General features: G+C 51.1%; 7 protein-coding genes across 7 annotated transcripts; 4 read left to right on the top strand and 3 right to left on the bottom strand.

Annotated features, from left to right (window-relative positions):
• Positions 1 to 88: 88 nt before the first annotated feature.
• On the top strand, positions 89 to 672 carry M421DRAFT_67558 (NAD(P)-binding protein; the record flags this gene model as incomplete). Its single annotated transcript, XM_033596413.1, has 2 exons — positions 89 to 212; positions 293 to 672. The coding sequence occupies 2 exons, from the start codon at positions 89 to 91 to the stop codon at positions 670 to 672; spliced, it is 504 nt and encodes a 167-aa protein (XP_033446626.1).
• Positions 673 to 2,327: 1,655 nt separating this feature from the next.
• Positions 2,328 to 3,379, bottom strand: M421DRAFT_93940 (uncharacterized protein; the record flags this gene model as incomplete). The annotated part of the gene is made up of 3 exons (XM_033598156.1): positions 2,328 to 2,639; positions 2,701 to 2,815; positions 3,087 to 3,379. The coding sequence occupies 3 exons, from the start codon at positions 3,377 to 3,379 to the stop codon at positions 2,328 to 2,330; spliced, it is 720 nt and encodes a 239-aa protein (XP_033446625.1).
• Positions 3,380 to 6,934: 3,555 nt separating this feature from the next.
• On the top strand, positions 6,935 to 7,731 carry M421DRAFT_67590 (uncharacterized protein; the record flags this gene model as incomplete). The annotated part of the gene is made up of 2 exons (XM_033596420.1): positions 6,935 to 7,479; positions 7,527 to 7,731. The coding sequence occupies 2 exons, from the start codon at positions 6,935 to 6,937 to the stop codon at positions 7,729 to 7,731; spliced, it is 750 nt and encodes a 249-aa protein (XP_033446624.1).
• Positions 7,732 to 8,530: 799 nt separating this feature from the next.
• On the top strand, positions 8,531 to 10,305 carry M421DRAFT_67811 (DUF580-domain-containing protein; the record flags this gene model as incomplete). The annotated part of the gene is made up of 4 exons (XM_033596447.1): positions 8,531 to 8,873; positions 8,924 to 9,479; positions 9,530 to 9,907; positions 9,951 to 10,305. 4 exons carry the CDS (start codon positions 8,531 to 8,533, stop codon positions 10,303 to 10,305), a joined length of 1,632 nt encoding a protein of 543 aa, XP_033446623.1.
• Positions 10,306 to 11,013: 708 nt separating this feature from the next.
• On the top strand, positions 11,014 to 12,784 carry M421DRAFT_215187 (mannitol-1-phosphate 5-dehydrogenase). Its single transcript, XM_033588260.1, has 2 exons — positions 11,014 to 11,206; positions 11,330 to 12,784. The coding sequence occupies exon 2, from the start codon at positions 11,408 to 11,410 to the stop codon at positions 12,593 to 12,595; it is 1,188 nt and encodes a 395-aa protein (XP_033446622.1). The 5' UTR covers positions 11,014 to 11,206; positions 11,330 to 11,407; the 3' UTR covers positions 12,596 to 12,784.
• Positions 12,785 to 14,393: 1,609 nt separating this feature from the next.
• On the bottom strand, positions 14,394 to 15,894 carry M421DRAFT_67798 (glycoside hydrolase family 26 protein; the record flags this gene model as incomplete). The annotated part of the gene is made up of 3 exons (XM_033596446.1): positions 14,394 to 14,963; positions 15,026 to 15,714; positions 15,762 to 15,894. The coding sequence occupies 3 exons, from the start codon at positions 15,892 to 15,894 to the stop codon at positions 14,394 to 14,396; spliced, it is 1,392 nt and encodes a 463-aa protein (XP_033446621.1).
• Positions 15,895 to 15,943: 49 nt separating this feature from the next.
• Positions 15,944 to 18,099, bottom strand: M421DRAFT_422710 (Creatinase/aminopeptidase). Its single transcript, XM_033593254.1, has 3 exons — positions 17,665 to 18,099; positions 16,486 to 17,609; positions 15,944 to 16,435 (listed from the first exon to the last, which is right to left on the bottom strand). Exons 1-3 carry the CDS (start codon positions 17,985 to 17,987, stop codon positions 16,341 to 16,343), a joined length of 1,542 nt encoding a protein of 513 aa, XP_033446620.1. The 5' UTR covers positions 17,988 to 18,099; the 3' UTR covers positions 15,944 to 16,340.
• Positions 18,100 to 18,251: the final 152 nt, after the last annotated feature.

The raw sequence follows: 18,251 nt of genomic DNA, 5'->3' as shown, positions 1-18,251 counted from the left end.
TCGATGACGTGACACATCCCTCGGCCTATTGCATTCGCAGCCTTGCGCTTCGATATCATCGCTCAACTGTACACACATAAATAAACTCATGCCAACGACAAGAGATCAGAGGCGAGACAAGGAAATGGAAGCTGCCCTCATCACGTTCTTCTTATCGCCACGCTTCGCCGTGGCAGGTGCATCTTCTGACCCCTCCAAATTTGGTCACAGAGGTATGTAGCAGCGACACAACAACACTCACCGTTCCTCGACTCCCTTCGAGGTATGTTGACATGCACTGACAGACCAATAGTGTTTGCATGGTACCTTCAGCACTCCCTCCCCGTCACACCCATCAATCCGCGCTCCCCCACCATCTCCGTCCTCAAGCGCGACCACACCACCGTCCCATCGCCGACCGCTCTGTCCGACCCTCCAGCCTCGGATTACTCTCTGTCTGTGATCACGCCGCCAGCTGTCACCAAGCAGCTGCTGAAGGAGGCTAAGGAGGCTGGTGTGCCTGCCGTCTGGCTGCAGCCCGGCAGCTTTGACGGTGATGTGCTTGAGTATGCACAAAAAAGCTTCAAGGCTGTTATCGCCGGCGATGGAGGCAGAGGAGGTGAGGGGTGGTGTGTGCTTGTTGATGGAGAGGCGGGGCTGAAGGCTGCGGGGAGGGAATGGTCGAGGCTATAAATCAGGACATCCTTCAATACTCTGACAACGTCCAGGCCAAGCTGTCAAACCCGGTTGACATAGAGTAATTATGGTCGCATAGAATGTTCGTTGTTGTCTTTGCTGCACGCTTTCAGGTAAATGTCTGTAGCTCTACAGGACCCGGGAGGCCTCCAGGTATCCAGAAAATCTGCTGCGATGGCCAAATGTTTCAGGTTTCTGGAACGACTGTCGTAGGCGAGTCTGGAACACCCGTAACTGCTCATTACAACTCTTCAGCCACTGAGTGGAGCACAGTGAGCACCAATGTAATTCCACCTTAGTCATCTGTCCTCTTGAGGGCTCTCTTTCTCTTTACTCCCCAGGACGTATCAGCAATACCTCCTGTTGTCTTCGAATAGGATGAGGCGTCCTCGGGCTTACGAATGTGTTCATCATGCAGCCAGCACAGACCCGATTGACTGAGAGGATTTCCCTCAGCCCTAGATTCTCCTCCCGCGATCGACGCCAAGAACACTTGACCGTACAGCCGCACGCCTTCTCATGCGGTAGCTCAAGCCGGAACTTGGGGGCTTAGTATCGTGAGCCGATAGGGCAACCGCTCTAGAGACTCAGCCACGACGCTTTGGCTCAGTAGATATACTCAGTCGACACACGAGCCACAGCGCCGGACACGATGAAGTCCGTATGTCATGATTCCCAAGATTCCTCTCCCAAGATTCCCCCAGCTGGCTCTGGTGTAAAGTCACAATTGCTATGTCAGCCTTGTTTAATTCTGGTACCGGTATTATCGCAACAAGCACCGAGATCCCTCAACTCAGCGCTTGCAATAGGGCGTACTACTAACAGTATCTGCAGCGTAATACAGCTTGTATAAGTAGTTGGTGATTAGTATAGGAGTGAGCTATACTATAGTCACGTTCGCAGCTTCGCACTGTAATACAATACAACCTCAGTTCAATCCCTTAATTTTCCGCACATGCGTACTGTTCACTCATCGCGACACTACCTTACATGCATAGAAGTCCACATCATCACGTACATATCGACCTAACCACAAACAAGTCTGATTTTCCATGTCCGTTGTACATTCCTAATATGTGTAATTACTGAGTCGGCTACGAGTGTCCTGCAGCCCTGTAGTCCGGACAGAAATCGTTGACGACTTTGTCAGTCATGGAGTAGTTTTATGGAGGGTTGGCACAATTGGGACCTTTCGGCTTCTCCTGACAGTCCTATAACGTTACTTCTTCGGTTCCCTCCACCGTATGACTGCACTTGCGGTATTTCGTGTCTGACCAATAGGACGCCACGAATCGGACCCGATTCGTGGTAGACTAAGCATAGCGTTAGGGTTTACCCTTCCTAGATAGTAGACAGGAAGATCATGGGACCAAGCTGCGGGCCCAATTTGTTTAAGACTGAGCATTCTACACAGTAAGTTTTACATATAAATAATCTGAGCATGTAAAAGTAAGGTCAAGTTACACAGTTGCATAAGCTTGCCGTGTAAGGTGCCGGACTGAAGACAGCAGAAGGGCAAGGTTGAACGGAGTGAATTCGATAGAAAGCTATCCGAGACAGAAGGGCAGGCTACTTAAATGGACAGGCAGCTGCCTCCTGGAATGTTCTAAATACATTGCGTAACGCGTCAGATGGTAGTCTTCTCATGCACTTCACTTTCCTGGCTCTCTAGGAAACAAGTTGCGCGATGTAAGCAACGCGTGCTTGTAATTTCTTGAGGAATGTGTCAGAACATTCCCATCTTTCACTCTTCCGTTCCACTTTGTACTTGTACCCGAAAGACATGTGTTCAGAGGTGTATAGTCCGACGCGGCCATAGCAGAACTCGAGCTTGCCACAATACTCATGTACTGGGCTGAATGCAGCTTGTATGCACGAGCCCTGGCTCGCACGACTTCCAAGCCAATCTCCAATCGTTTTTGGCAATACCTGGGCATGGCTCGTTGCAAGGTAGTACACCGTATCTAAGCAAGCCAAAGTATGTGAACCTAAAGCCGACTGCTGGGGCGTGTAATCATACATTACCCTGGCTTGTTGTATTGCGCATCCAGCTGGCTGTCGTAAAAGGAGCGCGAAAAGCCGATTCTGCAAGACAGGCACCGAGCCCATAAGGTAACGGCCGTATGGATACATAACAATACTGGGCAATACGTTCAAAGTCCAGTTTGTCATTGTGTTAGGCTCGGTGTGGTAGTCCATCAGAGTGCAGACGATCGTTTCTTGGTGATGAGGTGTTCATGTTTGTGTATGCATTATCGTGTTCAGACACACATCTAACAGCGTGTCGCCTCTACAATTCGCTACCATAGAGCTTGCTCCATTTAGCAAGAGTGTTCTTGCTGCTTCTGCTCGCCCACGCTCGATGGCGCAATGAAGTGACGTCAAGGCGGAGGGAGCATACGAGTACCTACAGGTCAACTGTAGCTCCGTTCTTAATGAGCTCTTGCATGGCGTCAATCTTGCCTCGCATTGCACCCACGTGTAAAGGTGTGCAATCTAGGGTGGTAACAGCATTCACATCAATCCACTGGGTTTGATTGAGAACCTGAAGCTGGTATTCGATCTCAAAAACATTCCCAATTCCGGTGGCTTCGTGCAAAGGATGTCTGTCGTCACCGATTTGAGTGTCAGCGTTGATCTCACCGATGGAACCTCGCAGCGCGCCTTGCTCGGATAAGTTGTGCCGATGTGCCCTGCCACTCATGGTCAGGCAGTGTTCAATCTACGTTCATAATCAAGTCCTACAAGGTGATGTTCTCGTGAACTTAGGTCATGCTCTGCACTTATTGGTACATGCGGGAGTCGGGATCATTGAAGTCATCCTTGTTCCACAGTCGATCCCATCGCGCGCCCATAGTTGCGAAGTCGCCACCATGACGTCTCAATAATGCGAGAATATCAGCAACGATTGTGCTTCCTTGCCTTAGGTGATTGTTCAGATTGACAAGAAGAGGTTTCTCTCGTCTTTGGAGCCAGGAGTTCTTCCAACCTGCGCGCTGAAGTTTGTTTGGGCTGATGCGGTGCGCGAATGAAGGTAACGAAGACTCTGAGGCGCACCGCTCCAAGCATCTACGACACGCTTGAGCTGCACGACGGCATATACCAGCTGCACAGCAAGAGCTATAGTGCCGAGGCTAAGAGATGCTGGATCCATTGTCTTTGCTGCGACAAGTGTATCAATTGATGGAACGTGGTTAGGGCTTGAAGCCTCTATGTCTGAATAGCAGGAGCAGCCATAGTGCCCTTGTTTGACCGGTGAGCAAGGATTTCCAATGCTTCTGCTTCTCACCACATCTTCCTCGCCAGCCCATGTAACAGTGTTGCCAACTGGACGTATACGGCTACAGTAAGGGTCAATTACCGTAACCTACGGCAATTGTAGGCAACCTTAGCGTCCCGAATTCTACGTAGCATGTGTGGCATACTGACAGTAGGCGTAAATAGCCGTAATTGGCGTAGTACTGCAGTATTGCTGTGTACGTGACAAAGCTAAAAAGCAAAAATACTTAAAAAGTGCTTAGAGTGTGATTTGAACTTGTGAAAGAACAAATTAACGCTACTGTTACTGCTATCAATGTAGGCATTAGCACAAAAGAATTAACAGGCTCTATTTCTAGCTTTACAATCCTAATAATTATACTTTAAAATAAACACTAAATCTTGGCGTATTACTGCCGTACTACGCCTCAATCTACAACTACTTCCTGTACGGCTACGGCTCAATATAATTACCACTACTTACTTTTGCCTAATGCAGTGCACCGTAACCGTAGATTCCAGTACTACGTCCAGTTGGTAACGCTGGCCCATGTACAGGGTCACATGTGTCCATTGGTGCTTCGGATGCTCCCTGTTGTTTCTATACATGCTCGCTTGCGGTTAGCTGGCATAAACAGGAGAGTCTAACGGAATTAGCATTTACTGTAGGCTGCAGTCGTGGGCACGTGTTGCTGTACCGAGACCAGGCAACTAAGTGATCCGACTCTAGCCATAGAACAGGCAGAGCGCAGGTGTGCACGGGTAACTTACCTAGGTAACCAGTGAATGGGCCGGTACCCCTCCTTAGATTACCGGTAGCCAGCTAGGGTAATCAAGGCCATTCCCCATGGCCATTCCCGGCTGGCAACAACATTCTCATCTCACAGATTACAACAGACAACAGCCTCCGTTCAACAAGCCTTGTAGATACTAAAAACTTGTGCATCTACCCTATCATAGCATCATTGGCACTGTTCACTCTATTCTACGAACAAATGGAGTCCCTTTGTTTGGTTTTCCTACCAAAAGTTTTAGGCGTGAGCACATGGAGTGCCTTTGTTCGCTCCGTACTCCAAACATGACGCAAATCTCGCAAAAGATGCAGGGCATCTACAGTAATTGTACATCTAATTTTAAGGGAAAAGCGTGCTATGCTCATAGATTTAAAGTGTGGGAACTCACTGGACATCAACGGAATCACTGAACATCAACGGAATCACTGAACATCGACGGAATCACTGGACATCGCTGAAACTCATTGTCAATTGGACATCGACGTAATCACTCGAGACACTGCGAGAAGCGACCCCAGTGACGCCGTGTCAGGTGCTCGACGATGGCACGGTCAAGCGCGAGTTTGTGCTTTGCGAGGAGATCAGAGGCTTGTACCTGATTGGAACACCAGTATACTTGCGCGGGGAGTTGGTTTGGACATGGGTAGGCACCTCTCTGCAAAAGGTTGCTGAGAGCGCCACGAACGACCGCAATCGCAGTACGACTTGTGGCGCGACTTTAACGATTCTAGAGCAGAAGGAGGTTGGCAGGTGTTTCGCATCACGGTCCTTAATCAAACCTAATTCGAGGATGTCGAAGTAGCACTGCAATTTCGTGTCGCAAAATAGACAGGGAGGATAATGTGCGATATAGGTCTGAAGGTCTTTTGTAGTCTAGCTCCCAATTAGCAGTAACAATAGCTAGACTTTTGTAGCGTCCCTCTATCAAGTTGCAAGATCAGCGTTTCCAACTGGACGTAGTATTAGAACCTACGGTTTACGGTGTGCAGCAGTAGGCAAGATTAAGTAGCAGTAATTGTAGTCAGCCTTAGCTGTAGCTATAAGTAGCTATAGATAAAGGTGTGGTATAGTAGTACTAAAGTATGTTGCGGTGCAAGTCGGTCCGACAGGCCTCGATCGTCACCTCCGTTGACTACCTTGGACTAGCACATCTCGGGGCATGTATATATGGTCGCCTCCTAGCTAGCAAGCAACTCAGCGCAGTTTTCCATCGATATACAGCGGCTACGTTTGCCGCAACAAAGTATGGTTATACTAGTCGTTCTTTCTTGTTTACCCTCATAGGACTAGATTAAGATGGGCAATAATACTGTAGTACTCACGCAAATTATGCAAATTACCGCAAACTAGGCTCACAGACTATACAGCTACGTGGTTACGTAGTTTTAGGACGCTACAGTTGCTTATAATTGCTGTAGGTTACGGCAATTGACCTTCATTGTAACCGTATCCCTCTCGTTAGACGCGCTGTGCAGCAAGATACTCTCAGATTGCCTCTGCCAGCCTCCCAAGATTTCAGGAATACTGGCGTACATCCAGATATTTTCTGTTAATTGAGAAGCTCGAGTAAACTTCAGAGACGATAGTCAGTATGCAATGAGAAAAAAAGTCGCGAAATGTACACTAAGCCCCAACCTCACCTAGTGTCCGGTACTTCCTTACGAATCACTACAGCCACTCAAGATCTATTCCTGACTACGTTTCCAAGCGTATACGTCATCTGGGTACTCAGCGTTGGAGTAGTCTTGCAGCATTCGTTGATAACGGGCTCGGCTGCAGCCACCCGACCGGTGAGGCGCCAAGGCGAGCGCATAGAAGTACAAACCCAAGGGGCTTGTAAGTTCTGAAGCGGCTGTCAGCATTGTATTGTTGTTTTTGACGATGGCGCGTATGTCGTTGGCCTCGATTAGGGCTGTGAAATGACGAACCCGGTGCTGCCGAACAACGTGTTGACTCGTCCGGGATACTCGGATGCCTGGGTTCAAAACAGATTGGAGGGTTCACACGTCAACCAAAATCCTCTCACATCAGCAATCCCAAGATGCAATAAAACCTGTCTGGCCTTCAAGTCCAGGCGTGAATGTGTTGCGTGTCATCTGCGACCCTCTGCAATCTTCTAAACCATCACCTTCGACGGACCCTTCGTCACCAACCACCATTGTCGATCTTACCTTCGACCTCGAGCCTTTGTCTTTTAGCATTTCAAGATGTTCGAGCTTGCTAATAACTACAGCTCCTACCACCTTATACCTCAGACCTCGGATCTTGCGCTCTCACCCCCAGAATCCTACTTCTTCGTCACCGACTTCCTTATCATTTCCTGCGGCGTCCTCTATACACTATGCTACCTCTTCTACATGACGCGCACCTACAGCGATCGCTTCCTGGCTGGTTCCGTGCTCTTCCTTTCCCAGACCATGGCTTATGAGCTCTACTACGCCTATGTCTGTACAACGACGACTTGGCAGCGTGTCTGCTTCTTTGTGTGGTTCATGTTCGACGTGAGCTTCGTTGCTGTGGCATTAAAGAGGGCCTATAAAGAGGAGGAGAGACCGAAGACTGTCTGGAGGTTGGTGTGGATGACATCGCTAGGAATTGCGTTCCTGTGGGGTATTGGACAGGTGTGGCCAGATGAGAGGGAGCAGTTGACTGCCTTCTGGACTGGTGTGTATCTGGAGCTGCCGATTGGGTGGGGACAGATCTACTACCTGTTGAAGAGAGGAGACACGAAGGGTCAGAGTCTAGAGATCTGGTAGGTATTCTTGGTACTTCTGCGGTGATCGCCACTGATGAGCTTAGGATTACGAGATATCTCGGTTGTATTTGCGCGTTCCTGGTGTTCATATGGCGATACCTCAATGCGCCAACGAACTGGTCTTACGTTGGCTCGTTCTGGAGTATCGCTGGTATGATCATCACATTACTTCCAGAGACCATCTACCCTTTCGTCTATGTGTGGGCGCATAGGAAGGAGCGTGGAGAGGAAAAGACCAAGGCCGAGTAGATTTTCATCACTCATGATATCTGACAGTCGACATTCACACCGCTCTCCATGGAGTTTGTCGCGACACCCTGCGCTAGCAAAAATTCGACGAGTCAAGAGAGTATCGAGCTCATGTGGGAGCTATCGAATCGAAGTTGTGCAGTCGGCCCGTGCTGCGGATAATCGGCTGGCTTGCTCATTCGAAAACCTTCACGAGACGAGCACGAGACGGCCCAGGGCGATAATTCGCGACTTCCAAGCCGGGAAGACGGAGAAGCGATTGCTCTGGCGAAGTGTTCTTCCAAGGACAACGGAGTTCGGCAATCCGCAACACAATTGCGAGACCTGCGAAACATCTGGCAACTCCGGCTGGCTATGCAAGGGGTCCCATTAGTGGTTTGGAATGTGCCGCCACATTAAGATCTCATCATCTCGTTACGACCTGTTAGTATGCGATAGGCTAAAAGAGACCAATCGTCTTTAGGAAAAGGGGAAAAGCTTCATGCGGACTGGCTGCCTCGACGGGAGCGAAGATCTGCCATAATTGGTTCGATGGCTGGAGCAAGTACCGCTGCCAACGGCACAAAGGTATATGCCAATCACGCTCGCACTGTGCCACGCTAGCAGCGATCTTCAGCCACAGAGGTAGGCGCATGCCGCTCCTGTAGTCGACCGGTCATGACATGTGACGTCTACGAACATCATTTCATTAGCTTTTGTTGACTTCCATTCTACCCGTTCCGCACTCCATTCTTCTCTCCTTTCGACAACCGCACGCACATTATCCTCTTACGCGACAAGCACCAACTTCAGCGTCGCGATGGCGCAACAAGGCGAAGCCGCGGGCTACTATACTGGCGCGCCACAACAGCCACAACAAAGCTATTACCAGGGCCAGCAATATGGCCAGCAACAACCCATGAACTACAGCCAACAACCTCCACAATATGGTAACAGCTATGCGCCTCCTCAGGGTCCACCGCCCCCGCAGCACCCACAGCAGCAAACTGGCTATGAGCAGACGAACTATGGGGAGAAGCCAACATTCGATCAGGCCTTCAAGGTGGAGCGGCCCAAGTACAATGATTGGTGGGCCGGTTTGCTGCTTATCGCAGTCTTCTTGGGATATGTCGCTGTATCTGCGATTTCTATTAGAGGATACGGTAGGTTGACTGTCGTGCTGAAGGGTTGCGCAAGTACTAACAGCTTGCAGCGCAAAATATCAACTTCAATGGTGGTATTTACGGCAGTCGCAATGACTTCGGACTGGATTCTAACACCGTCATCCTCTTCGCATTCGTCCTCGGCATGGCCACTATCTTCTCGTACGCATACATGTGGGCTGCGCGCGCCTTCACCAAGCAGTTCATCTGGATCACCGGTATTCTGAACATTATTTTCGGATTCGTCACAGCGTTATACATGCTTTCGCGCCGTTACTGGTCTGGAGGCATCGTGTTCTTGCTGTTCAGCATCTTCTACGTGATCTGCTTCATCAGCTGGATTCCCCGTATCCCCTTCAGTGTCCTTATGCTGCAGACTGCGATCGACGTCTCAAAGAAATTTGGCCATGTGTACCTGGTCTCTCTCATCGGAGGACTCATCGCCATGGCATTGAGTGCTTGGTTCTCGGTCACACTGGTTGCAATCTACGCAAACTACCACCCTGGCAACAACCCCGCATGCAACAATGGAAGTGGGGGCTGCAGCAACGGCAAGGTCATTGGTCTCATCGCATTCGTCACGTTCGCCATGTACTGGTTCTCTGAGTAAGTCCGAGGTTTCTGTCCCACGAAGCGCGAAGCTGATGATCACCCAGGTGGCTCAAGAACACCATTCACGTCACCATCTCTGGCGTGTACGGTTCCTGGTACTTCAACCCAGATGGCGAGAAGTTCCCCAAGGGTGCAACGCGCGGCGCCTTGAAGCGTGCCTTGACCTACAGCTTTGGCAGTATCAGTCTGGGTAGCTTGTTGGTGGCCATCATCCAGTTCCTGCGCCAGCTCTGCTCTGCCGCACAGCGATCAGCATCCGGCGACGGCAACTTGGTCGGCTCGATCTTGTTCTGCGTTCTTGGTTGTCTGATTGGCTTTCTCGAGTGGGCTGTCGAATTCTTGAATCGTTATGCGTTCTCGTACATTGCACTGTACGGCAAATCGTACATTGATGCTGCTAAGGATACCTGGAAGCAAGTTTTGTTCCGAAGCTCTTCACATTATGCACGTGCTAATACATCACAGGATGATCAAAGACCGCGGTGTCGATGCCCTTGTCAACGAATGTCTCATCGGCCCGGTGCTCTCCATGGGTGCAACCTTTATCGCGTACGCATGCGCGCTGCTGGCTTACCTGTACCTCATTTTCACAGCCCCCGCATACAACCGGGATGGCGGCTATACCCCCGTCGTGGTCGCATTTGCCTTTCTCATTGGTCTGCAAATCTGCAAAATCTTCACGACACCGTTGAGCAGCGGTATCGACACAATCTTTGTCGCAATGGCTTGGGATCCGGAAGTTCTTATCCGTGCCCATCCAGATCTCTATCACCGCATGGTCGCCGTGTACCCTCACGTGCAGCAGGCTATTCACGCGTAAAGTGCTACAGTGGGCTGGCGGTCTTGAGGTAAAGAAGATATTGTAATGGTGGGGCTGATGGTAATGAGATTTTTTTCCAGATCGGATCGCGATACACGGGTTTACAACTAGCAATCGATCAATAATCGATGACGACCCTCAATAGATGTTTTGCGAGTTGAAGAAAAATACGCTTGCCCCACTTCGCTCCAGCTAACAATAGCGGGAACGGAGAGTCTGCTTGGGACGGACCATGACGTCGTTACTCCACCAGCGCGTGGTGAGGAGGTGTCTGGGAAGCCGGACCGTGAAAGAGCAGAGCGTCAGAAATTGCCGGAATTTCCGTCAGAGTCGCGGCTGCATTTCCAGAATCGAATGTTTCGGCGCGCGCCTTGGAGCCTCCACGGCCGGGAGCAACGTCGAAGGTGAGCAGTTGGGCAGCATGGCAGCACGTTCATCTATTACTGTTACGGTCCGTCCTTCAGCCGCAGTTCAACACCTAGGCAACTGTCAAGTTGCGCAGTTAAAATCTTACTATTGAATCTGGCGAGCCCTGCGCGTCACTTTGGCAGGCAGTCGTTCGCCTCCAGCCGCCAATCGGGTGTTCGCTGCAGCGTCATCGCGGGGTGCATCGCCAGCGCAGTGGCCCCAACATTCACCTGGAGACCTCAAGTCTTTCCTTGTAATTAGCTTGCAGCGTTGTAGCACCCCAGTCACATACCCTTTGTGCCGTAAGAAGCTTCTGGCCAGGCAAAATCCACAGTATTACTGCGACACTTCACCGCGTTTGCACCACCTGCCACTGCAGTTGCGTCGGTGGCCCTAGCTCCTGCCATAAATACCCCTCATCAACACCTCCCCCTCCGATCGTCAACAAACACCCTTCTTCGTGCCTTCTCACCACGCCCCGAAAATTTCACCAGTAAGCCTCATCTCAACCTCAGCCCACTTCACTCACCAATCGTGCGGTGACAACCCTCACGATTGACCCTCCTTTCACCACTGTCACCATTTTTACGAATACTCTATTGACCTCCATTGCCAGCTGATCCTCACCACTACACTCACCTACTCGACTGCACACCTCTAAACATTTCGACACACACACATCCACACAACAAACATGCCTTACGATAAGAAGGCTGTTCATTTCGGTGGAGGAAACATCGGCCGCGGCTTCGTGGCTGAGTTCCTTCACAACTCTGGCTACGAGGTCATCTTCGTCGATGTCATGGATTCGATTATCAGTCAACTCCAAGAAACACCATCGTACACAGTCACCGAGATCGGTGATGATGGCGAGCGCCAGTTCACCATCGACCACTACCGGGCCATCAACTCCAAGCACGAGATGGACAAGGTCGTGCATGAGATCGCCACTGCCGATGTCGTCACCTGTGCCGTTGGCCCCAATATCCTCAAGTTTGTCGCTGACCCCGTCGCCAAGGCCATCGAGGCCCGGGAGCTCGACTACCCCATTGCCGTCATTGCCTGCGAGAACGCCATCAACGCCACAACCACATGGAAGGGCTTCATTGAGAGCAAGCTGAGCGAGAAGACCCTCGAGAACATCGACAAGAAGGCCCGCTACGCCAACTCGGCCATTGACCGTATTGTACCCCAGCAGGACAAGGACGCTGGTCTCAACGTCAAGATCGAGAAGTTCTTCGAGTGGTGCGTCGAGCAGAAGCCCTTCGAGAACGGCGGCAGGAAGCCCGAGATTGAGGGCGTTCACTACGTCGACGACCTCGAGCCCTACATCGAGCGCAAGCTCTTCACCGTCAACACATCGCACGCTACTGCTGCGTACTACGGTCACAACCGCAAGATCCCATACATCCACGAGGTTCTTCACAACAAGGAGCTTCATGATATCGTTCGTGCTGCCGTCAAGGAGACTGCTCATCTGATTGTCAACAAGCACGGCATCTCCACACAAGAGCAGGACGACTACGTCGAGAAGATCGTCACGCGTATCTCGAACCCAACCCTCAAGGACAACGTCGAGCGTGTCGGTCGTGCTCCCCTTCGTAAACTGTCTCGCAAGGAGCGCTTCATCGGCCCTGCTGCTCAGCTTGCTGAGATGGGTGAGAAGGTCGATGCTCTCCTCGGTGCCATCGAGATGGCCTACCGCTTCCAGAACGTCGAGGGCGATGAGGAGTCTGTCGAGCTTGCCAAGATCCTCAAGAACACCTCCGCCGAGGATGTCGTCAACCAGGTCAACGGTCTCGACCGCACACACCCTCTCTTCAACCAGATCGTCCCAATCGTCAAGAAGGTTCAGGAGAGCACCAAGAGCTCTTCGTTGTAGTTCAAGGAATGGTAAAGGGCGCATGAAGTGCGTCAAGGCGTGATTTATTCCGGCGAATGGTGCAAACAGGTACTGGGCGATAGTTCCACTTAGCGGGTCTTTCCTAGTTTCTCACGATACTCCCACAGCGATGATCGCAACTAGCGAGCTGTGACAATGAATGATACATGATCGATGATACACCTTGCCTTCCCTTACTGTGTGTTCATTCCGTACAAAATTCTTCGTGATAGCTTTTCGACCTTCTGAATCGCCAAAGACTGACTGACTGCTAAGTGCACATTGAGAACGCCCGCTACGACTATGGCCAGTGCATACGCATGGCCACTGGGTCATGCAGCTACGCGTTGTCGTAGCGAACATACATAAGCCAGGCCAATGACTTACAAGCTGTTTGTGAAAGGTGTATGTACTCTGACTCTCGATCGCAAAATTAAGCCCTGCACTTCCATGAGGTTTCTCCATCCAGACGCTGAAATATCCGTCGATACATGTTCAATGGAGTGAGGAAACAGCCGACACCAATATATACACTTCGAGTCTCTCGAGAAGTCTTCATCTGCCATACTTCACCTGTGGTGGCTTCTAAAGTCTGAATACCCACTCTCAGTGTGCCACTCTTGACATTTTCGCCGGATCTTTGGCTTGAACTTCACTTCTGCAATACCGCTGTCGAAAGAGGCACATTCATACTTTATGTCCAGGTCACAACGGCCAACGTTTCTTTCCATAACGTCTTATCGGAAAAACTCATGGCAGCAAGCCTGGCTTGAGCTTTCTGTGAGTTTGGCTATCTTGTGAAGATAGATCTTTAAGAGTCGTTTCGTACCTCGATTCAATACGCTTGTGTTTTCCAAAAGTCACTGATGTCGTACCAAGTCTTTGCTCAAATGGAGATTCTTCCATATGATGATATTGTGCAGCAGAGGCACACCAAACCCGCACGCCTTACACTCGTGTCTTTTCTTCTGCCACTCCCTTGACGCAAGCTTGAACTGCGGGTCATACTAACTTTCTGCCAGCCCACGACGACATCGAGGGGCTACAAAGGACGCCAAAATACCTCACATCTGCAACATGCTTTTGGTTCCAAGACTGCTTCTCAAGTTCTTCATGCATCGCTGTGTGTCTCCCTGCACTGGATCGAGGTGTGCATGCAAATTTACTCCACATTTCAAGAATTTCGATCCTCACCTCTTCGAAACTAATCCTGACTACTCGCATGAAATCCTCCGAAGATGAGCAGCGGACTGTGACAGAAAAGAGTCTGAGGTACCAGAACATATCTGTCCACCAACTTTCTGGCCCAAAGTACTTTGGAGTGTCGAATCTGACCTTTCGCATCCTCTCGATACAGATCACGCTTCTTCTGTCCAAATCTCACGACTTTGTCGCGTTCGCACGTGATTGCTGCTTTGGATACCGCGAATGTTCGAAAACAGCTACATAGGCAACGTCGCAAATAGACTCGAAGTCTAAATTAGTGTGCAGGCGTGCTAAACTCACGCCTGAAGTCGCGCCCAGATGGAGCTATGTCGCTGTATACGATTTGAATCTGTGCGCTCTTTGCTCTGATCGAAGGAGCGTACTACTGACCCGTGACGAGTCTGGAAGATGATGCGGATCTGTCCGTAGCTCTGCGTGTTTAGTGAAAAGACGAGTGTGAAACTTGATGTCTGTGCCTCATGAAGACTTTCGACAAGCTACCCGGATACTTCTGTACATGGATTTACATGTTGCCAATGCCAAGCACTGCATCGCCCTTTCGATGTCTATTCTCACGCCCTCCCTGCACAGCTTACTTGGTCCGCCACCCCTGGATCTCATCGAGCGTGAGCACATACGCATCGTTGTAAATTCTCTTCAGCAGGTCCAGCGAGTTCCACACGCCAGCGCTGATAAAGTCGCCACTCCAGACCACGAACCACGCCCAATCCGCCTGATACGCCTTCAGCAAGCTCGGCTCCATCACGCTTCCGATTTCCGTGGCGGCGATGATCTTCGTGTCTCCGGTGAGTGTGAGGAGGTTGTTGTATGTCGCACTGATGGGCCCATGGTCACCTTGGGCGTAGGTGTCCGCGCTGACAATGTCGACGTACGAGTTGCCCGGATACCAAGCGGGATCGACCGAATTCCACACCCAGATCAGGTTCTTGAGCTTGTGGATGCGCGTCAGGCGGTCAAAGACGATCTTGTATAACTTCTTCGCGGGTTCGGGGCCTTGAGCGCCCCACCAGAACCACTTTCCTTCGGCCTCGTGCAGCGGCCTCCACAGCACCGGCACACCGTTGTCCTGCAGTTTCTTGAGCTGCACGGCAATGGTGTCGATATCTTTGATCAGCAGCGTGTAGTTCGCGTTTGTGGTGTCCTGGAGATCGTCAGTGAGGTGTGTTTGGCAATCGATGTGTGAGACTTGGGGAAGAAACGGACCTTTAGCGCCGTCTCGATGTTGAAGTCCGTCGCCACAGTGTAGAAACCAGACCACCACGGCTGTGTCGCATTATCGTACAGACCCGTTGGCGCACCCCAATGCCACACAAACGTCACGATACCGCCTCTTTTATTGAACGCGATGGCTTTGTCGACATCGGTGGACGATGCACCGCGCGAGATGCGACTCTCGGTGTAATCCATCAAATCGAGCCCCAAGATAGCAGGCGTCTTGCCCACATTCGCAGTCACCCAGTCGAGAGACGCTTGATCTTGCTGCCCAGAGAGGATATTTTTGCCGTAAATACTGCCCAGGTACTTGAGCAGTGCGCGCGCGTCGGCGTTAGCATTGGGGGATACTGGCTGCGTGGTGATTCTGTGTGCGCCTCGCGTTGGGCTGGGCGAGAGGATGATGGAGTCGATCAGGTACCAGCCCCAGTTGTTCTGGATCTCGATGGTGTTGTTGCCTACATCGAGAAGCACCTGGCCGGCCGACACGGTGGTCCATGCCGTTGTTGCAGGGAGCGAGACTTGGGAGCCGCCCGCGCTATTGAGGACGACGTAGGTATATTTGTCGCCGTATGGACCGTTGTATACGAGTTTGAGGTCGTAGAGTTGTTGGGCTGTTGATGGGACGGTGAAGGTTATCTTGTCTGTGGCCTCGTCGAAGCCTTCGACATAGCCGGTGCCTGGAGGGTATTAGCCCATGTGCATAGGGCGTTAATGGAAGTCCTACCGGTGTATCCAGCAATAGCAGTGGCAACGGTAACACCAGACAGTGTGGCCGACTCGGCTTGGAGTGTGGTTGTCTGAGCGGCTACTAGACCTGCCAAAAGGCCTACAAGACCTGCTATCTTAGCGGCAAACATACTGACGGTGGATTGAGATGGTTGAAATCACTCATGGTACCACTACGTCTTCAGTTTATAGCATGCGAAATATGTTACCCCATCTGCCGCGGTCATACTGCTCCGCATTGAAGTAGATGAAGGACTGCAGGTACTGTGGGAATCGGCCGCCAAATCCGGGGTTTGGTCTAGCGCGCAAGGCTGTACGCCCTTTCGGCGATTTCGAAACGACTTGCAAGAGGCGAGAACAAGAGCGAGAACGTGAGTGTGACCTGCGTTAATATACACAAATTGAAAGGGTCCCGCGGCAGGGGTTGACTTCCGCCCAGAAGTGCTTGGCGAACACCAAACTGTACTGTACCTAAGGACGTTCCGGGATATTTGAGTGCTTTTTGAGAAGAGGAGAATGGTGGAACATTTGCTGTTATATTGCTGTTGTCATCGAACCACGGATATGGTACTGCGCCCTACTGACCAGTCCTGATGAGCTTCGTGATGTCGTCAACCTCCTTAGGTGTCGGTGTCAAATTCTCGCTACCACCATCAACGACGAGGAGGTTATCTGTGCCTTGTCAGTAATAATGCCATTACGTTCTAGGTTCGAATACTCACCCTCAATCCTCACACCGCCAACATCCCAGTACTTCTCCAGCACCTTCTCGTCAATGTACTGCTTCTGCCTCTCATCCTGCAGATACGGTTCAATGATGAACCTACAGAAGTAAATTCCCGGCTCAACTGTAATAACGCTCCTCGCCGGCACCGTGCCCCTAACCCTGAGGTAGCGGAACATAGTGTCTTTATCAGCATAGTTTGCATTGCCTCCGGTATCGTGAGTGTCCATGCCCAGATAGTGTCCGAGACCGTGAGGGAAAAACGCAACGCTTATCCGCGCCTTGAAGATCTCGTCGGCATCGCCTTTAAGAATGCCCAGTGCGAGAAGTCCGTCGATGGCGATCTTGTGCGCAAGCTCGTGGATCGAATCCCACACCGCACCGGCTTTGAGCGCGGCGATGCATTCTTTCTGCATGTGCAGAACGATGTCGTAAATAGCTTTGCTCTCCTTGTTGAAGGTGCCCCTGATGGGGAATGTGCGGGTGATATCTGAGGCGTAACAGTCAACCTCGCATCCTGCGTCCAGAAGGAGTAAGTTCTGCTTGTTGATAGGTGCTGCGTTGTTCACGTAGTGGAGAGTTGCGCCATTGGTGCCAGCCGCTACGATGGAGTGGTAGGCCTGATTCTTTGCGTTGCGCTCTACGCACGACTTCAGAAATATGGCCTCGAGCTCGCACTCGTTCTGAGCGTTGGATGCGGCCTTCATGACATTAATATGAGCAACAGTTGAGATTTCGTTAGCCTTGCGGATGAGCGCGATCTCATAGTCCGTCTTGGTCACACGGCAGTACTCGATCGCAGGCTTGAGCTCTTTGAGGTCCTTCTCTTTGAAATTGAGGAAAGTGACGTGGTCCGAGATCTGCTCTGGGATGGCGTAGATGGTCGACTGGGACGTGTCGATGGAGCTGGCCAAGTGCGAGTTGACATCGGCGGTCGTCTTGCAGTCATCAATGTCATACTTGGTCTTTGCTTCCTTGGGGCTCATGGGAAGGCCAGACCAGATGACCTCCTCAGGCTCAACACCAGGTATGAACAGCGTAAGCTTGTCTGAGCTGATCTCATACGTGAGGTATGAATCTGGAAGGTCGCATCCACTGAGGTAGTAGAAGTATCGTCGTTGTCTTGATCAATACGGTCAGTATCTGCTCGCCCTGATAACAACTTGAGTTAACGCACCTGAAAGGAGCCTCTCCATCGTTGTCCTCGTTCAGTTTCTGCTTTTGAGCCTCGAGGTAAATGGTTCCATTCTTATCGCCGCCCTTTTCAATGATCCACCTGGCGACCTTCCTCGCGTGCTCCTTGGCTGGGTACTTGCCCTTGAGTACCTCGTCATAGTTTTCCGCGATTCCCATTCTGGCAACCGAAGCAAGTCCTCGTGGCTTGCTAAGCTTCTCGGCAAAGTGTGTAAGGTTATGGAATCGGGTTGGTCGAGGCGAAAAGCTTCTTCCGCAGTGTAGAAATGGTTGCCAGAGAATACGCGCGAGCTTCCTGCAGCTCATGTTTGGGTGGTGCGGATAACAGGTGGGGCACAACTGCGACTCTGACATCGCGCTTAGCCTCGGCGCTTCAAGAGGCAGGTGCAAAAGCATTCTTAGTCATTGTGGATCAAGCATCATATGACGTATGGAAGCAAAGCGTAATGGAGCTGGTTTCATGTCTTCATTGTGGATGTATTGAACGCTATCAAAATCATAGGAGCTTCGCCAGGAACGCCCTCACACGTGCGCGCGGAAGTCGCGCAATGCGCCCATCACTGCAAACCA

The sequence above is a fragment of the Didymella exigua genome (genome assembly GCF_010094145.1).
Source record: "Didymella exigua CBS 183.55 unplaced genomic scaffold M421scaffold_22, whole genome shotgun sequence".
Classification (NCBI taxonomy): domain Eukaryota; kingdom Fungi; phylum Ascomycota; class Dothideomycetes; order Pleosporales; family Didymellaceae; genus Didymella; species Didymella exigua.
The sequence above is the reverse complement of the archived record's forward strand: the minus strand, read 5'-3'. Positions and strand labels throughout refer to the sequence as shown.